The following is an 18,897-nucleotide window of genomic DNA, read 5'->3' as shown; positions in this document are numbered from 1 at the left end:
ACCAAATCACATGATAGCATCTGGGTGATCCCACCGCAAGCCAAGCCTGGTTGGCACAAGGACGATCCACATGGAAGTTCTCTACAAGGTAACCTTGAAAATCTGGGCCTAAGAGCCTTAAATGGGCGTTATCCTGCTGACAAGCCACCTCGATTCTCCTATCTATCGAAAAAAGGCACTTCATTAATTGATTATACCTTCGTCAGCATTTCATTGCTCCATCAAGTAGCAGGATACTGTCTTGGAAACAGAACAGAAAGTGATCACTGCCCGCAAGAAATTATTCTGAGGACTTGCCTCACACAACACAAAAAGGTAAAGGACTTGCCATCTGAGAGCCTTACAATCAACCTCAAACGCATCAAATGCTCCTTTAAGAATCTTCAACTCATATCAGCAGAGGCTAAACAAATAATTGAGCGCCAAACGTGCCCGGACAACATATGTGCCAACTGGTCAACATTTGCTACTGAACTTACTGACAGATTCACGAAACAAACAAAACACACAAGTCAAACTGATCAAAAGTATACGCCGCGCTCAAATTCTGAGATACTATCTGCAACCAGATCGATGAATCGCTTATGGCGTGCTTTAAAAACTGATCCAATGGATCCCACTAAAATAATAAAATTGAGAGAGGCCCGCAATCACCTCAAGAAAGCAAAACGTGAACTACGCACAAGTCAATGGAACCTGTTTTGGGCCAAACTGCAGCATGACATTAAAACAAACAACTCTGCCAGGTTTTGGCGCACAATCAATAGTGCATCTGGGCGCACATCCAAAGTTGCTTCCTCGAAAATTCTTGAAATAGAGTGGGTTGAATTTCTCTTTTCCCACTTTAATGACCAGGAACTGCTCACTAACCATCCAAATCCCCCTCCCATGGACACATTAACACAAACAGAGATTGTCCCGGAACCTCTCCCGAACACTTCAAACTCCTTAAAGAAGCTAGGCCACAAAATGACACCAACAAAAGAACGTCACTCGACCCAAAGCTGCGTCAATTTTGCGACAGTCCAGAAGGTCGAAATTGAAAAAATAATAAAAAAGGGACGCAAGGATGGCGCGCCTGGTCCAGGTGGAATTCCTCAAGCTCTGTTCAAGGAAGATGCAACTTTCTGGGCTGCGAAACTAAGCCCCCTTTTTAACACATGTCTGCAAAACAACACCATACCGCCCTCCTGGCGTGGATCCATCCTTGCACCAATCTCCAAAGGGGGGGACAAAAAATCCCCAGGGAATTACCGTCTCATCGCACTCATTGACAACGAAGCAAAGTATTTTGCGGGAGTGCTGCTCAACTCGCTTAGGGCATGGTCAGATGAAAACTCTATAATTCCTCCAAATCAAACAGGTTTCACAATAAACACCGGTACCTCAGTCAATCTCATGACCCTTTCATGCTTAATTGACCAAGCGAAATTCTGCTCTTGTTCACTTTATATGGGGTTTATTGACTATCAAGCGGCTTTTGACAATGTCAACAGAAGTAAACTCTGGCAGAAGTTGTCCAGACTTAACATTCCAGAGGCCCTCCTAAGAGCCATACAACTCCTACACCAGGACACATGGGTTAGAATTAAGATCGGGGACGGCTCAAGATTGTCTCGCCCGATTCCGACGAAAAAAGGCCTCAAACAGGGTTGTGTCTTGGCCCCGACTCTTTTTAATCTTTTCTTAGCTGACCTCCCTGAAGCTCTTAATAAGGTCAACTCCCACGCTCCCAAACTATCTGGCTTGCCGCTGACAAATCTATTATATGCTGATGACGTGGTACTGTTAAGCAAAACAAAGATCGGAATGCAAAGACTTTTGGATGCTACTTCCGACTACTCTAATGACAATGAGCTTCGCATCAACAACAGGAAGACGAAAATTGTAGCGGTGCACTCAAGGAAAGTCAAAAAACTGTCTTGGGCTTTGAATAATGAAAGTATAGTCGAATCAAATAGCCAAAGGTACCTTGGAGTCACTTTCAACAACAATGGAAAATACAAATCCCACCTAGAAGAGCAAAAAAGGAAGGGTACGGCACTCGCTTTTGCAATCGGACTAATTCAAAAGAAACTACAAGGCCCTACTCTTGCACCCACACTACAGGCGGCTCAGGCAAAAATCATTCCTACCTTAACCTACGGAAGCGAAGCATTAAAAGGATTGGATAGTGACCATCTAGATAAAATAATTACTAAGATCTACAGGTCTGTGTTCAAATTACCAAACCATACATCACCGGCACAAATTAGGTTGGAACTTGGCATCTGCAAACAACAATTGGCCAGAGCCATGTCTTTCCTCGTGTGCTGTCACAAATTGAGGTTATCAAAGGAGGGAAGTTTAGGATACCATTTGTGGGCCAGCATTGATAACAACTCATGGCGAGCAGGACATGAATACTGGTCAAACGGCTTAAAAACCCTGTGCCTAAATGACCTCTGGAACTTGCACGCTAGTCAGATGGAATTTAAAAGGCTAGCGAAAATCAGCACCAAACAATTGTCAATAGTGGAAGACAAAGCCAGCCTTGCAAAAAGAAGTCATGGGTGGATGACCCTTCAATCCTATGCCTTGCTAATCCCACAGCCGTACCTTACTACATCGTTCAGTGCTCGGACGAAACTACGTTTTTTAAAACTGAGACTGGGAGTTATTAACCTGTTGACTCATTGGCCAAAATGGAAAAGAGAACATGGAAAAGTTCAATGCCGACTTTGTGGGACCCATAAAGAAGACATTATACACATCATATGCCTGTGCCCTCTACTGTTGACAGAGAGACGGGCCCTACTAAAGCATCATTGGAATAGACACATGATTAGAAGCTGTAGAGCAGCAGTTTTGGCCTGTTTCGACCCTAGGAACACTAAATTAAATTGTGCGCTAGTAAGATTCATGGAGCGCGCTGCAAAAAAACTTGCTGAGCTGCCCAGAGTTTGCGATCCCCCATTGGAATAATGCTGCCAAAATTTTACTTGCTGTTGCTGGCTTTTTATGAATATGACTTTTTAAAATGGAAGTTTCATTTGTTATCATCTATACATACTGACTTTTAATGAATGTAACATTCTAAATGCAATCTTGAACTTTTTAAATGTTTTGTACTTGCAATGGTTTATTTTTAAATCACGCAATAAAAGATTATGATTTATAAGATATAACACCGAAACGCGTTGACTCATTTTTACTGTATTAGAATCCAAACAAGGTCAAGGAAGTAACAGATATTCATGTATTATTGTTACTGTTTACTGCACCACCAATATTAAAGAAAGACCAATGGATCTATAATAACAGTGGCGGGAGAATCTTAAGGCCACAGTGTTAGGGGGTTTGTGAAAAGGATCCAATTGTATTTTTGTATGGTATTTGTATTGATTATTTCTCCTTTTTATCTCGTGTCGTATAATTCTTATGAATGTGATATTGTTTTTGAACATGTGTGTAATGATTTGCTATTAACTGTCTATTTAATTTTATTGTATCTGTTCAAAGAGTTTTCTTTGAAATTTTAATTCATTCTTGTGTGAAGAGGAGTCTTCACTTTTTATAATAATAAAAAGACTGTGAACGTTCATTTTTAGTGTGGAAATCTATTTTTAATTTTCATATATTTTTCCCTTGATTCTGTAGAAGAAAAGTGTGCATGATTGGGTAGAACCTACATAGCAACACAATACGTACTTGCTCTAGCGTACCCAAGGATTTCCCTTTGACCGAGAAATATATGGTGCTGCCCAGGGCAGTGGGTGGCTGGGCAGTCCCTGATTTTCTTTTGTATTATTATGTATGTATGCTGCAGCGAATGAATATCTTATTAACTGGTCAGGGACCTGTGGAGCCAGCACTGCAACCTTCTATATATTCTTACTTTTAGGGGCTGAAGCTAGGAATTGGCTCTTTATCAACATAGACTGGAATTATTACAAGCGCACAAGGTTTAAGGTGATTGCTGCTGCGTATAAGGAGTGGAAGGCAATAAGGAAGCAATATAATATTGGAAGCGTGTCCATCTATACCCCATTAACTGCACCGATCAAGAACCTCAGTATTTGCTGGGATCGCATAGTGGTTAACTGGCGCTTAAGAGGCTTAATAACAGTTGGAGATTTCTATAATACAGATGGGTTAAAATATTTTTCCCAAGTGAAGGAACAATATCAGTTGTCTACTTCGCACTTTTTCAAGTATCTGCAGCTGCGTGAATATCTTATTAAATTGAACATAGTGAACGTGGCTAATCCTCTTATTGAGGCAAATAAAAAACGCGCACGCATCGGGCACTGTATAAAATAATTATAAAGGCAATGCCCAAAGATTTGGAATCACACCGAATAAAATGGGAAGAAAGATTAAGGAACCCTGAAATACCGTTGGAGTTCTCGATTGAACTGGCTGAACGGTTATTTATATCCGCCAACTTGAAGACACAACATTATAAGACTTTGTTTTATCTTTATCGTACGCCTGATAAAATTGCAAAGTGGGGGGGAGACCCAGATGGAAAGTGTTTTAGATGTAATACTTTACATGCTGATGTAGTGCATATCTTTGGTACTTGCACAAAATTATTAGAATTGTTCAGACACACAAACGGATTTCTATCCGAGATTCTGGGTGTTCCTATACAACTCTCAACAAGTCAGATTCTGTTGGCTATAGATACAGATGGATTGCGTACAGATCACGGTAATGAAGTTTAGTATTTGATATTCATTGCATCAGCAGTGCTAAGGTTGTGCATTGCCTCAGCGTGGCTACAAACTAAGGCCCCTTCATTTGATGTGTGGAGAACTCGCTTTCTCTTTATGTATAATATGGAATACAATCTGTATATTTTGGAGGGGAGGCGGAAAAAGGCACTGGGCCAGGCAATATAGGGCGCTGTTAGGGCATATATGGACATATAAGATTGTGAGGTTAAGCTATCTAGTGTACCTACATGGCTTCTGTCCTTTTTTTTGTTTTCTGTTTTTTCTTTTTTCTTTATTATCATTATTATAAATTGATCAGTCATTTATTTGCATGTGATTTGGTAGGATTTAATGTAGGTGACTTGACGCTGGTATTTTGACTTGATCTTGTCAATGCAAGCAATGAATGATATACGGGAACGGTTTATTTTTCAGTAGCATAAGTTGTCCTCTAGTCTCAAACATCTTGTATATATCTGTAATCTCTATGATCCGATCCTGCATTGTATAACCCACTATAATCGAATGTTTGGTTATTTTTGTACCTGTGGTCTCTATCTAATAAAGAAATTAAATAAAAAATAAAATAAAATGAACTCAGGTCTATTCCAGTTCCTCTGTTTGTTTTAGGTGCGTCCTTGGTGTTTTCTCCTCTCATATTTGAGCTGTCTCTTGTCATTCTTGTGCATTTGCAGGTATGTGGTACACTGTGACATCATGTTGACATGATGGGTGGTGTGGTATGTCTGTCTGTGTATCATTATTGGCCCATTGCTCCTAGTTTGTGTCCATGATTCTTTTGTGATTATGCACTTCTTGTCTGTGTTGTGGTATGTTGTCTGTGCATTGTTCCTGACTGATGAGGTTGTGTACTCCTGTTCTGTCTGTGCTCCCATTGCCTTTCCACAGTTTTCACAGTTTTGCTGCACAGGTCATGTCTCAGTCTTGTTGTAGTTCTGTGTGTGTTTTTATTGAGTTATGTGTTTGGCTGTTGTTTTTGTGCAAATATTGGTTCAGGCATCCCTGTGTGTGTGAGTGATGTTTTTGAATACCCCTCAGGGAGTGTGATTGTTTGTCAGTGTATTGATTGGACATAATTGGCACCCGTCTGTGTTTTTGACACTGGTGTTGCGTACTGCAGGTGTGATGGTGGGGGGCTGGGGTATTTGTTAAGGTTCCTACTTGTGTTTGACAGTCATGGAGTGTTGCAATGGGCCCTGTATGTTGTGCTGCTGACATACTCCTGTCAAGTAGTTGGATACAGATGTGTGGCTCATCACTGTTTGACTTCATACTCTTCCTTTCATCCCTGTGCCTATACATGGGTTGCCTTGCTGTCTCCCTGATCTGTTGCACAGAGGTGACTGTGGTTTGACTTCACTCACTTTGCCAGCCTTGTGTGATTTGATGGGCTGAGGGTCTTGTTAGATGTTCCTTCTCTTGCCTGTGATATACACATGATTGGTGGTTAGCTCCTTGGCCTTCCATTTGTGTGCACCTCACTTTAGGTTTCCTATTTGTTGTCCTCCATTGCTACTGGCATGTGGTCTGTGAATATGGCTGTGTGTCAGCGTGGGGTATGTCAGTGTGACTTGGCAGGCTGTGTGTCCAGGTGAGGGATTGTACTTCATCTGTGTGTGTGTTCATTCACTCTGTTGTTTGTTTCTCCTGTGGATATACAGGGTCGTCATCAGGTGGAGGTGTCATTGGTAGGCAGACGCTGCCCTGAAGGACTTTTTTCTGTTCGTCCCTTTTTCATGGGTCTTACTGTTTGGTTCGTCCCTCTGGGATATGGTGGATATGATTAGGTTACTCTATTGTTTTTGGCTCCCTACACCCAGACTTTTTCATTTTTGCACCCCTGCCATCTGCAGCCCAAAGGTGGGAGGCACTTTTAGCCCTTTGTCCAGTTGCGGCTTGTCAGAGGGGTCTTGGAGTTTACTCCTTCTTGTGTCTGGTGTATTTTTTTCTCCCTTCGATTGCATTTTGAATGCTCTCTTTATGGGACGTCCTTCCATTACTGGTTCAGCGGGTTGTGGAGGCTTCCTTGGATCTGCGGGATGCCTACCTCCTTGTGCCCTTCTTCTCTGTGTTCCTTCGGTTTTGCACGGGGGACATGCACTTCCGATTCTAGATTCTCACCTTTGGTTTGTCTTCTACCCCAGAGGTTTTTGCGATAGTGTTAGCCCCCTTGGTTGGGATCCATCACAGGGAAGAATTTCCGGTGTTCCATTCCTTGGTAACTAGCTGATCCATGCCTCTTCTTACTCTGAGGGGACTCGTCTTGTCTTGCAGGATTGCTAGGGCCTGATACTTCATGGGTCCACCTGGGTTCCCGTCTGGAGCTCGTCCCTGTCTTGGTGTTCATGGGGGTCTCCTGGCCTTGGAGAGGGAAATGGGTGGTCTCCTGGCCTTGGTTTATGCCCCGTCCGTCGAAGGTTGAGAGTGAAGGTGTTGATGTCGGCATATGTCACTAAGCATCTCCTTCTATACCAGTTGGTATACCATCCCTGTTGGGCTACTTGTTCCACAGATTGCGTCCTGACAGTGGTTGTGTCTCTGCTGATTCAGTCCATTCAGGGTTGGTGGTTGGTGGACTCACTCTACACAGGGTTTTCCCATTTCTGGTTTACCCTTCCAGGGTGGTTTCATCGGATGCCAGCCTGTGGCACTGGGGAGCAACGTTGGATTCCCGATCTTAGCTGGGTCAGTGTGGTCACCGGTCAGCGGGTTGCTGGTCCACTTTCTGGGACATGTAGGCCTTTAATTTGCCTTGTCTAAAGATTTGCCCTGATCTTCAGGGACATTGTGTTCTGGTCTGGACGGTCTTTTGGGTACGATGGCCATGCCGCCCTCTTACCACCTGATCTCGTCTACTCTCAAGGGTTGATCTTGTCGGGCCTGGTAAGTTCCTGGATTTGGGACCACCTGAGATTCTAGATTGCTGCAGACGTTTAGTGAGGGGCTACCTCGAATTACAGTGGGGTTGCGAGGTTGGCTCCTTTTGGCTACTTGCACTGGTGGTTCTGTCCCAGCCCGGGGTGACAGTTTTGTCACTCAGGCAGTTTATCTCCTCGGGTTGGGGAACTGCTTGGCGGATCGCCTGCGCAGGTTCTTTCCTCCGTCTCACTACCGAAGGCTGTATTCCATCTGTTGCCAGCCTGGTTTGGCTACCCGATGGTGGTTCTGTTTTCTGTCCAGTTCTTGGCTCACCTGCGTCACTATTGCCCTCTCCTCCCGTGCACAGGGCATGGTGGCTGGATGCACTGTCATGCCAGTAGTCGGGCTCCCTGCTTACGCCCTTTCTCTGCTAATTTTGGTTCCCCTAGCTCTGTACTGGATTCACCAGGAGGAGGTGTTTGTTCTGTTGGTGGTTCTCCCGCTGGGGTCGCTGCCCTTGGTTTCGTTCCATCAGGAGTGCTGGGTGATCCCGGATCTTCCATTCCCATTGCGGGTCCTCTGCTTCCAAGAGGGGTTCTGGGTCATCTTCTGGCTTGTATTGTTGAGCCTTCTGTCTCTGGATTGCTTCCTCGAGGTGGTGGGGTTCCTTCAGGGCTCCTGTTTTCCGGCTGCTCTTCTGGATTGTTTTCTCGCCTTTGAGGGTTGCTTTCCCGTTGTTGCGTTTCTTCTTGATTGGCCTCTTTCTCTGTTTCCCATTTGGATGTTTGATTTCCTTTCTGATGGCTTTGCCTCCCCTTCAGCTCTTCAGGCTCAGTGGGTGGCCTTGCGGGCGTTCCACAGACCTCGGTTTGCGGTTTGGAAATTTTGGTGGCCATGTTGCTTCATAGTTGTTGCCTGCATTGTCCTTGGGCTTTGCTTTCCGCCTTCCTGTGTTCTTCCATTGGTGTTGCGGGCCCTTCCGGGGTATCCTTTTGTGCCGACTTGTGTTCCAGGGCTTTCTTTTTCCTCGCCTTGCTGGTGGTGTTTTTGGTGACCATCGTCTCAGCTGGGCGGAGTAGGAAGCTGGGTTCTTTTGCTCTCTCCTCTGTTCTTGCGGGTCCTGTCTGTGCTTTTTGTGTGGCGTTGGGGTCCTGCGTTTCAGACTTGGGTCCCTTTTGTTGTTGACCCTTCCCAAGGGGTTGTGTTGCCTCCTTGACTTCCCATCCTTGGGTCTGGGGTTGTTTCTGTTCTCGATGATTGGTTGTTGCTGTAAATATTGTCTCTGACGCCCTCCCTTTCTCATTTGATAGGTGCTGTTTTGGTCTCAAATAAACTTTTTATGAAAGTTACATTAAACATAAACACAGCATGTCTCTGTAAAATGTTTGTAATAGACTCTCACATATCACCCACATTAAAAAGGAAAATGGTAGGTGTAGTGCTGCTAAAAGATATTCAACAGCATGAGCACGAGAAAGGGTACCTGAAAGTACAACTAAAGATAGAGACCAAGCGACCAAGAATAAGACAGAGCTCGAAAGAGAGAGACAAACATGAAGAAGAGAAAGGAATTGATGTACTAATATGGATGAAGACAGAGCAAGTGCTATGCAGGGTGTAAGCAAAAGAGAGAGCTAGAGATATATGGGAGAAAGAAGAGAAGATCTAAAAAGAGGGAAATTAAGTACATCTGTTGAATTAATGGAAGTTGGGGAAAGTTGAGCTGGCAAAGAAAGACATATAGACAAAAGTGGATGGACAGGCACAGTAAAGAAGGGGCGAATACTCAGGAATGGAGGCGAAAAGTTATTTGTTGTTTTGCTAATAACAACATTTTTGTAAAGAAAATGTCCTCTTTGATCCATTGGAATATGGGTTAAAAAAACAATGACACTCATGGCGTGGTGTGCTCTGGTTTTGCATGGAGCAAAAGTTGTTGGCTAGATCAATTGATGGTTTCCCTTAATCGCAAGGAAAAATCAGGGAAAAATGACCCCAACATTACCCATGGAAACCAAGGTCCTTACTGATTTTGACAAAGATCAATATAAAGGGACGCTGTTGTGTATTTACATAATGACTTTACATCATTACGGAAAGGCTAATCCAGTCATGTGCTTTTGTTTTAGTAAACTGTGTAATCTCGTTTTGGTACAATGCGTATAATTAAAGTGAACCAGGATTACAGACCCTACAAAGTAGAGGGATGTTAAAAAAATCCAAGGTGAAAGTCCTGTCTTGCAAGTTACAAGAAGTCATTCAAATCCCCTATAAATAGGCCACGTATGAAACTGCATGAATGCCTTAGCCATGCGTCTGAGCACCATAAGTGGTGGGCATGGTGAAAAAAGCAGGCTCATTAGATCAGGTGTTTGTGATCAACCTGGCTGCCCACCTTTCCAAAATTTGGAACTGGTGAATAAGCCACATGATTAGTTTGCGGAACCCTCCTAACATGGTTACCAATGCTGGGGAAACCACTTCCTTTGTAACTATACTACACCTGACACTGTAAAGCCGAAGCTTTTTCATTCTGAAGCCAATGTCCTGATCACAAAGTAGATGTTATTGTGCGTAGAATGCCCCGGGGGGGGGGGGGGGGAGGGCGAGAAGAGTGGAATTAAGGAGTGTGGGCGCCGTGCATGTGAGGGCTAGGGGATGTACTGGAATAAACTAAAATTGAACTTAATGGAAAATTAATAACAATACATTTACCTAAACCATTTGCTAAATTCCTCTTATCCTACACCCCTTGTCTCTAGTCCTCTAACTTGTTCCATTCACCACTCCTGGGTTGATCCATTCTCCCCTTCCTCCCTCTAAGAGTACTACCCTGAAACTAATGTCCATTGTCCTCATGATGACCAGCAATCATTCAGGTTGTAATGCCGTTGACTATCCAGCCTAGAACTCAGGCGCTATTGTGGTCTATTTATCTGATTAACGTGTACAACACTGTATATAACCTGCATTTTTGACCACCTTAAACTTACCTATTTTTCGCCGTTGTCGCTGATTTCACACTTTATGTCACTGGACCGTCCACTTTCACTAGCACGACCAGTGCTCACGCTGTGTCTTATGGTCATTGTTTAATTATGTACCGTAGTGCTACTTAACTACTTATGCAATTATAGATTATTTCACTCTACCTTACCCTTACGTTGTGGTCTCCCTTCCTTTGTTCCCCTTCCCAATTGTGATTTATTCCACTGTTTTTGAATTGTTCCCCTTTGCTAATAATCTCCAGTTGAGACATTGTTTTTGTTGCCTATTTTGCCCGCTCTCACCTGGGTTAACGGGTCTGACTCCTGTTAATTGTTACTCTGTTAGTTAGCCTGAGGCATGGACCTCAACCATGCAGTTTTGGGGAGGGGGAAGGGGTTGCAGTCCATGTGCCTCATTATAAGGCGGGTGGCCATGGCATCTAAATGTGAATATTTTACAAACAAATCCAGCCCAATCAGACAATGAGATTCATTCAATAATGGAGCACAAGGCCAGCTGCCTGTCCCACCTAGTTGATGAATATCTAGTTTGTGTTGACAAAAAGACATGCAGTCACAATTCTATGACCTAATTCCCCCACCCCTTTCCCGGCTAAGAATGTGCGGTTAGGAACAGGACGTCTACTTACTGGTCGGCATAATTTAGTAACCAGACCTTCCCCAACTCGTGATTGAAGCTGTAGCTGGATTTGTTGGCTAGCGCTGCTTTATTCAAAGATGAGGAGAATTGTGAACTCAGAGGTCACATACGTTTTCTTTGCAGTGGTGTAACACAGGCCCCTGCAACCACGGCGTTGGGGAGGGGGCTGAGCAGCATGGGGCCCCCTCAGCACACTACTCTGGCCTGAGAGCTCCGGATTAAATCCGGAGCAGTGACCCCTCCAGAAGCCTTGGGGGGATGGGGAGCTCAAGTTTCGTTACGCCTCTGTTTCTTTGGCTTTCACTAGGCCCATCACAAGCCTGGCAGAGTATTAATGATCCATTTCCAACCCCTATGAAAGGCGCTTTGAGTTTTTGTTTCAGATATTTAAACTAACACAATGGAATCTGTATTCGCCTTGAAAGATTTCTGTGAAAAGGATTTGATACTGAGAACTAATTTCAAATGTACTACAATCTACATTCTGATGCAAATGTCCAGGGTTGTTTTTTTCCCTTTCGCACTGGAAATTCTGAAAAAATCTTCTCATAAGGGAGGTCGTGAAATGGCTGCTTTTACTTCTTATTTTTATTTTAGCAGGTTTGTTTAACTGTTTCCGATTACATTAATCATTATTTCACCACGTTTCACTAGTTCTGTGTCGTAATTAAATATTCTCTTAATTTGGTGGCACGAACCTTGATTCCTCTCTGGTAAACACCCAGAAAGATGTTACCCCATGCAATCATATTAGATACAGTCGTTTATTATCATTGTACCACAAAATATCACATAGCACTGCCAAATAGAATTGGCCGTGTGACTATGTATTCAAGTCAACTACTTACTTCATCTGACCGTATGTTTGGAGGTTCCATCACGGCTGTCCCCGTGTTTACAATAATGTTTTGTTTTTCCCTTGCTAGGATGGGTCTTTAAGCTACAGATGAACACAAATCAAAGCTAAAACAAGGAATCATAGAGCATATTAGTGAAATGAGATAATGATTTATTTGACATTTAAAAAAAATATGATTTATTCAGAGTTCTGTTTAGAGAGCAGCGCCCAACCTTCAGTATAAAGGATAAAAGAGACGGGAGACGTGCAAATGAAATAAACTCAGAACTACTGATGCATATAATACTCATCAATGAAAATTAAGTGCAGCACTTTGATCATTCTCCTGATCGTTTTATTCACTTACTACCCGTGATGTCATTTTGATGCAATTGGGCACAAGAGATGTCCTGAACACAAAGGCAAAATTAAGTGGATGTATAGAGCATTGTTTTCAACATACAGTCCAGCTCAAGTTTGTAATCGTGCCTCGCTTCCCCCTTTGTCAATGCGCCATTAGATGGACCTCTTCGCTGCACGAGATCGGCTGCCTGTCCTACCCACTGATTGCAAAACCAGCCTGCATTACCCACACGGTATTTCAGTGACTTAACCCTCCACATCCCACTAGGGTGCAGTATGTGTACCAAGTCAACAACTACTTGGCCTAACTCGTGATTGAAACTGTTGCTGGATTTTTTTCTGGCTCGCCTCACTTGGCTCAAAGCAAAGGAACATTGTAAACGGAGTGGTTACATAAGCTGCCTCCATGACTATCACACGTTTGACAAAGCATCATGTCCCCATCACTATAAAAGGCGCTGTATGAGATACAATTTCCACATTTTGTTCCAGATATTGAAGCTATGGAATCCGTAGCCGACTTGAAGGATTTGTATCAAAAGGAGTTTGATGCAGAGAGATTTTTTCATACCTACTACAATCCAAACTCTGAAGAATATGTCGAATATCCCACTTTGACCTTTATACTGGAAAATCTACATAAAACGTTCTCATCAGGCAAGTAGCAAAATGACTGCATTGTTTTTGCAATTTTTTTTAGCAGGTGAATGTGTGCACGTGAATGCGACGTTTTATTGAATTGTTTCAGTGTTATAGTGTGCGCACAACGTGACACTCTCTTTCTCCACCCAGCTCCACTTCCCATCATCCTTCTCCACCCAGGCCCCTGTCAGACCGAAATACGGTACTAAGCCCAAGGAATCACCAGACCAGTTATTAGTGTCCAAGGCATAGAATTTATTCAACTCAAAACATGTAAATTCTCCACCATCTTCAAGGAGAGTACCATTATCCTACTTGGATATATATATATATATATATATATATATATTACCTACTGGCGGTCGCCAGTAGGTAGTTATAGTTAGGATTTTTTTCAATGTTAAATCTCAAAATTCTATTTGGAATAACTTTGGCGCCGGTTGACGAATCTGCCTGAAAATTTCCTCAAAATGGCCTCGCGGCGTGCCGGTCCTTCCCTGAAAGTTTGGGGGGGATTCGTCAAGTGGGGGCCAAGATAAAAGGGGGGTCCCAAAACGCGTTTTCCCCATGTTAATTTCCATAGGGCGGTCGATTTCACTTTTAGCCCGAACGGCTGAATGGATTTCCACCAAACTTGGCAAAATTGTAGGGACTGGTAGCCCGATGTGCCTTTGCTATGTCTCAAGATATGTGCTCCAGTGGATTTTGAGTAATTAAGGTTCAAAAAAATATATATATCTAGAGCAGCTCTCCGGTACGCGCACTGGTACGCGCACCGGGCGCGCCACGCGACTTGCGCGCAGAAAGCTGATTGGCTCTGGGGTGTCTGTAAACATTCTAAACAGTCCGGAGCGGCCGCCATCTTGTGTCTCAGTAGGATCGAGACACGAGAGGTGGCCAAAACAAAGAGGGAAATGACCATAAGGGGGCAGAGTAGACCCCCCCTTGACCCCCTAGGTTTGATGTGGGGGCCATAAAAGGGCCCCGCGGGGCAAAAAAAAATTTTTTTTTTTTTTTATTTTCGCGGGGGGAGCGCCCGGTACGCGCACCGGGGAGCGTACCATGGGGAAAAAGAATGACAGTTTTAAAAGTAGCTGTTTAGAAAAAAAAATGTTTAGTTGTTTTTTTATACATACACATACATATATATAAATGCATATGCACATATATATATGCATATATGTCTATATGTGTGCCTGTAGAGAGAGGTAGAGAGGTAGAGGTGTAGAGGTAGAGAGGTAGAGAGGTAGCGGTAGAGAGGTAGAGATTAGTAGAGAGAGAAGAAGAGAGAGGTAGAGAGGTAGAGAGTAGAGAGTGAGTAATAGAGAGTGAGTAGTAGAGAGTAGTAGAGAGCAGTAGAGAGAGTAGCAGAGTGAGTAGTAGAGAGTAGTAGAGTGAATAGTAGAGTGAGTAGTAGAGAGTAGTAGAGAGTGAGTAGTAGAGAGTGAGTAGTAGAGAGTAGTAGAGAGTAAGTAGTAGAGTGAGTAGTAGAGAGCAGTAGAGAGTGAGTAGTAGAGAGTAGGAGAGAGTAAGTAGTAGAGAGTAGTGGAGAATATTCCAAAGTTTGGCACAGCACCACTTTCACAATGGGTCCAATCAAATCATATCACTTAGAGTACTTATTGAAGCGCTGAATCTTGGTGTATATTCAAATGCTTTTATTTTCCTTAAGTTTATGTACCACAGCCAGCCGAAACGTTTCGTTCTGTACAACAGAACTTCTTCAGGGCGTTCTTATTTCCTTCAAGTTATGTCGGTATCCCGTTGTCATATAACTAGATATTTCTTCCAAATGTTAGACGAGACATAAGTATATTCTTATTAAAAGTGACTAGGTATCAATTTTACCCACACAATTCGGGCAGACTTGAGTAATTTATAGCATCCTCAAAGTCAGTGTTTCAAAAATTCCAAAGTATAGGACATGATTATCCAAATCCAAATGTTTCTCAAGAAAAGTCATTTACAATCGTTCGGAATATCGGTGTTTGGGCAGATATGATCCAGGGACCCCCAGTATGCAAGGGGAATTAGTCCCCCCTCTGCAAACGCGCCAGTGGCCTGCATTGCAGAGAGGTGTAACAAGGGTGTGGTCTCATTACACTTCTCTGCAATGCAGCTCCCTCGCGCATACTGGAGGCTCCTGGTGGACTAGTTGACCCCAGGGACCCCCAGTATGCAAGGGGAATTAGTTCCCCCTCTGCAAACGCGGCAGTGGGCTGCGTTGCAGAGAGGTGTAACAAGGGGCATAGTCTCATTACACCTCTGCAATGCAGCCCCAGGCGCATACTGGAGGTTCCAGGTGGGCTAATTGGCCCCCAGGGGCCCCCAGTATGCAAGGGGAATTAGTTTACCCTCTTCAAACATGCACGGGGGCTGCGTTGCAGAGAGGTGTAAAAAGGGTTGTGGCTTCATTACACCTCTCTGCAATGCAGTCCCCTGGCGCATACTGGAGATTCCTGGTGGGCTTTCAGGTCTTAAATAGTTAGGAATTAGCATTAAAAAAACCTTTGAAATTCACTGAAAAAACCATAGGTTTCACACCAGTTATAGTTAGGAATTAGCATTTAAAAAACCTTTGAAATTCACTGAAAAAACCATAGGTTTCACACCAGTTATAGTTAGGAATTAGCATTTAAAAAACCTATTAAATTCACTGACAAAACCAGTTATAGTTAGCTGGAAATTTTACTGACATAAAACCATTGAAATTCCCACGTTATAGTTAGTTGGACTCACTATAACTTGCGCGCCTGCAATGCACTGCTGATGACGTCACATATTACATCACTCATGACATGGCCAGTGACATCACTCATGACATCACTGATGACACCATCCAGTGAATGTGTGTCTTTCTGAAAAATAAATTTGTTTTATATATGTATTTGTAAAGGTCGATGGAAGAATAAATGTTTAAATAAGTGTGTAAATGGATGTTTTTAAAAAAAAAATTGGTTGGTTAACTGGCTTATTAAGTGTATCTTAGTGAATATATATATTAGCGAGTATTGTTTAAATATTTAAATGTTTGTATCAGTGTTTCTCTTTGTGTATAAGTGGCTGCAGGGGTTGGTGACTGACTCACTGTTTGTATGTGTTTTGAAGACAGCATATGTGCAGGACTGTATGGGTGGACGAGTGTGTATATGTGTGTGTTAGTGAGTGAATGACTGTCTCACTAGTGTCTTCATTAGTAACGACATATGTTTTAATCTAGTATATGTGAGTATTGATGTATATAAGTGAGTATAGTATATATAGTGAGAGATTGTAGGAGTTCCTGTTTAAATAAGTATGTGTTTCTATAAGTGATTGTTTAAGAGAGTAAGTATGTGTAAGTTTCCTTAGAAGTAAGGTGGTAGTGTGTGTATAAATGTATATGCAAATAAATGGATGTTCAATAGTTTATGTGCATGTGTGAGTATGTGTGTGAGTAACTTTTGGATGACTGCTGATGTGTAACAGGATGTATAGGTGTATCACTACATATGATGAGTGAGTATATATATGAGTGACTATATAGAACTGTTGGTGAATGAGTGGATGAGTATATAGATGGTGGAATTACTGAATTGGTTGTTGTTACTGGTTTGGGTATCTCCATTTTTTTGAAAATGTTTGTTTCTATTTCTGAATATGTGTTTCAAGCATTACATTACACTGAAATTAGGTCTGTCACTCTGTCACAAGGATGGTGTCATCAGTGATGTCATGAGTGATGTCACTGACCATGTCATGAGTGATGTAATATGTGACGTCATTAGCAGTGCATTGCAGGCGCGCAAGTTATAGTGAGTCCAACTAACTATAACGTGGGAATTTCAATGGTTTTATGTCAGTAAAATTTCCAGCTAACTATAACTGGTTTTGTCAGTGAATTTAATAGGTTTTTTTAAATGCTAATTCCTAACTATAACTGGTGTGAAACCTATGGTTTTTTCAGTGAATATATATATATATATATATATATATATATATATATATATATATATATATATATATATATATATATATATATATATATATATATATATATATATATATATATATATATTACCTACTGGCGGTCGCCAGTAGGTAGTTATAGTTAGGATTTTTTTCAATGTTAAATCTCAAAATTCTATTTGGAATAACTTTGGCACCGGTTGACGAATCTGCCTGAAAATTTCCTGAAAATGGCCTCGTCGAGCTCCGGTCCTTCCTTGAAAGTTTGGGGGGGATTCGTCAAGCGGGGGCCGAGATAAAAGGGGGGTCCCAAAACGCGTTTTCCCCATGTTAATTTCCATAGGGCGGTCGATTTCACTTTTAGCCCGAACGGCTGAATGGATTTACACCAAACTTGGCAAAATTGTAGGGACTGGTAGCCCGATGTGCCTTTGCTATGTCTCAAGATATGTGCTCCAGTGGATTTTGAGTAATTTAGGTTCAAAAAAATATATATATCTATAGCAGCGCACCGGTGCGCGCACCGGAGAGCGCTCCAGGCGCGACACGCGAGGTGCGCATGAAAAGCTGATTGGCTCTCGGGTGTCTGTAAACATTCCAAACAGTCCAGAGCGGTCCCCATCTTGTGTCTCGGTAAAATCGAGACATAAGAGGCGGCTAAAACAAAGTGGGAACTGACCATAAGGCGTCAGGGATAGACCCCTTTGACCCCCTAGGTTTGATGTGGGGGCTATAAAAGGGCCCCGCGGGGCATTTAAAATATTTTTTTTTTCTTTTTGCGCGGGGGAAGCGCACGGTGCGCGCACCAGGTAGCGCACCGGGGAGCGTAAAATGAGGGAAAAAGATGACAGTTTTCAAAAAAATGAAGTTTTTATTTAGAAATTGGGGTAGTTCTAAAAAGAACTTTTTTTTTTCTTCTTTTTGTTGTTTTATATTTTTTTAGTGTTTTTTGAACTTTTTGAACTTTTTTTGGCTTTTCAAAACAGTTTTATATTTTTTTTTGTATTTTTTAGGGGGAGAAACAAAAAAGGGAATTGAAACTGGCTCAACTGGAGCAAAAAAACAAAAAACCCAAAAAATTATTTCTTTTTGGGGCACTTGTGATTATCACCTGCAAGGACGATGAGCTTAATACTTTGTTCCCCATAGGAGATAAGCTTGCCACAAGCAGTACAAGTAATTTTAAAATCAGCAAATCTCGGCTGAATGCAAGGCATCACCTCAGATGTTTCTGGTTGCGAGGAAGTGGGTTGGTTTCTTTGGGAGGGGGTCCTTGATGACTGGGGGAGGTTACTGGCCAGTTCCCGGAACTCTGCTTGAGAGTAGTTGTTTGGATGCTTTCTTGTCATGTGCCGAATCATGGTATAGTTACCAAAAGAATATTTCTTGTTTGGGTTGCCCCGTGAAAGTTCATCATTGCAGATGAGGCAAGTCACCTTGGGAGCATTCACCTTTTTTTTCCCCTCTGGAATTGAAAAAAACTGCCAAATAATGTGTGGTTTGGGTTTATAAGGTGTATTTTCTTCTGGCAGCCATCTTCTTCTCCCCTCCTCCTCTTCCTCTTCCTCCTCCTCCTGTTCTTGACCACCAATATAATTTGGAGCTGGTCCTCTTGGTGGTGGTGGTGGTGGTGGTGGGGCAGATGCACCAGCTGATGCTACTAATGAAGCCATTATTTAGAGCAAAAAAGTAGAGAGAGCAACAAACAGGTCTTCCTCAGTCAAAGGACGAAGTCAGAATAAGGAAAAAAGGTGGGGTCTTTCATCATTTAGAAAAAAAAACTGTCCTGAACCAATGAGAAGTGTTATTTTCAGGTCACAAGACCAGGGGCTTCATCATTATGAAACTAAAACTGTTATGAACCAATGAAAAGTGTTA

At 42.5% G+C, this 18,897-nt stretch overlaps 1 protein-coding gene across 1 annotated transcript in view; it reads left to right on the top strand.

Annotated features, from left to right (window-relative positions):
* Positions 1–12,923: 12,923 nt before the first annotated feature.
* Positions 12,924–18,897, top strand: part of LOC147732851 (nicotinamide N-methyltransferase-like) — a 182,227-nt gene continuing 176,253 nt past the window's right edge. Inside the window, exon 1 of the mRNA XM_086957396.1 lies at positions 12,924–13,086. Within this exon, the coding sequence (XP_086813522.1) occupies positions 12,933–13,086 (154 nt within the window). The 5' untranslated portion in view covers positions 12,924–12,932. The remainder of the gene's footprint in view (positions 13,087–18,897) is intronic.

The sequence above is a fragment of the Lissotriton vulgaris genome, chromosome 2_1 (genome assembly GCF_964263255.1).
Source record: "Lissotriton vulgaris chromosome 2_1, aLisVul1.2, whole genome shotgun sequence".
Lineage (NCBI taxonomy): Eukaryota > Metazoa > Chordata > Amphibia > Caudata > Salamandridae > Lissotriton > Lissotriton vulgaris.
The sequence above is the reverse complement of the archived record's forward strand: the minus strand, read 5'-3'. Positions and strand labels throughout refer to the sequence as shown.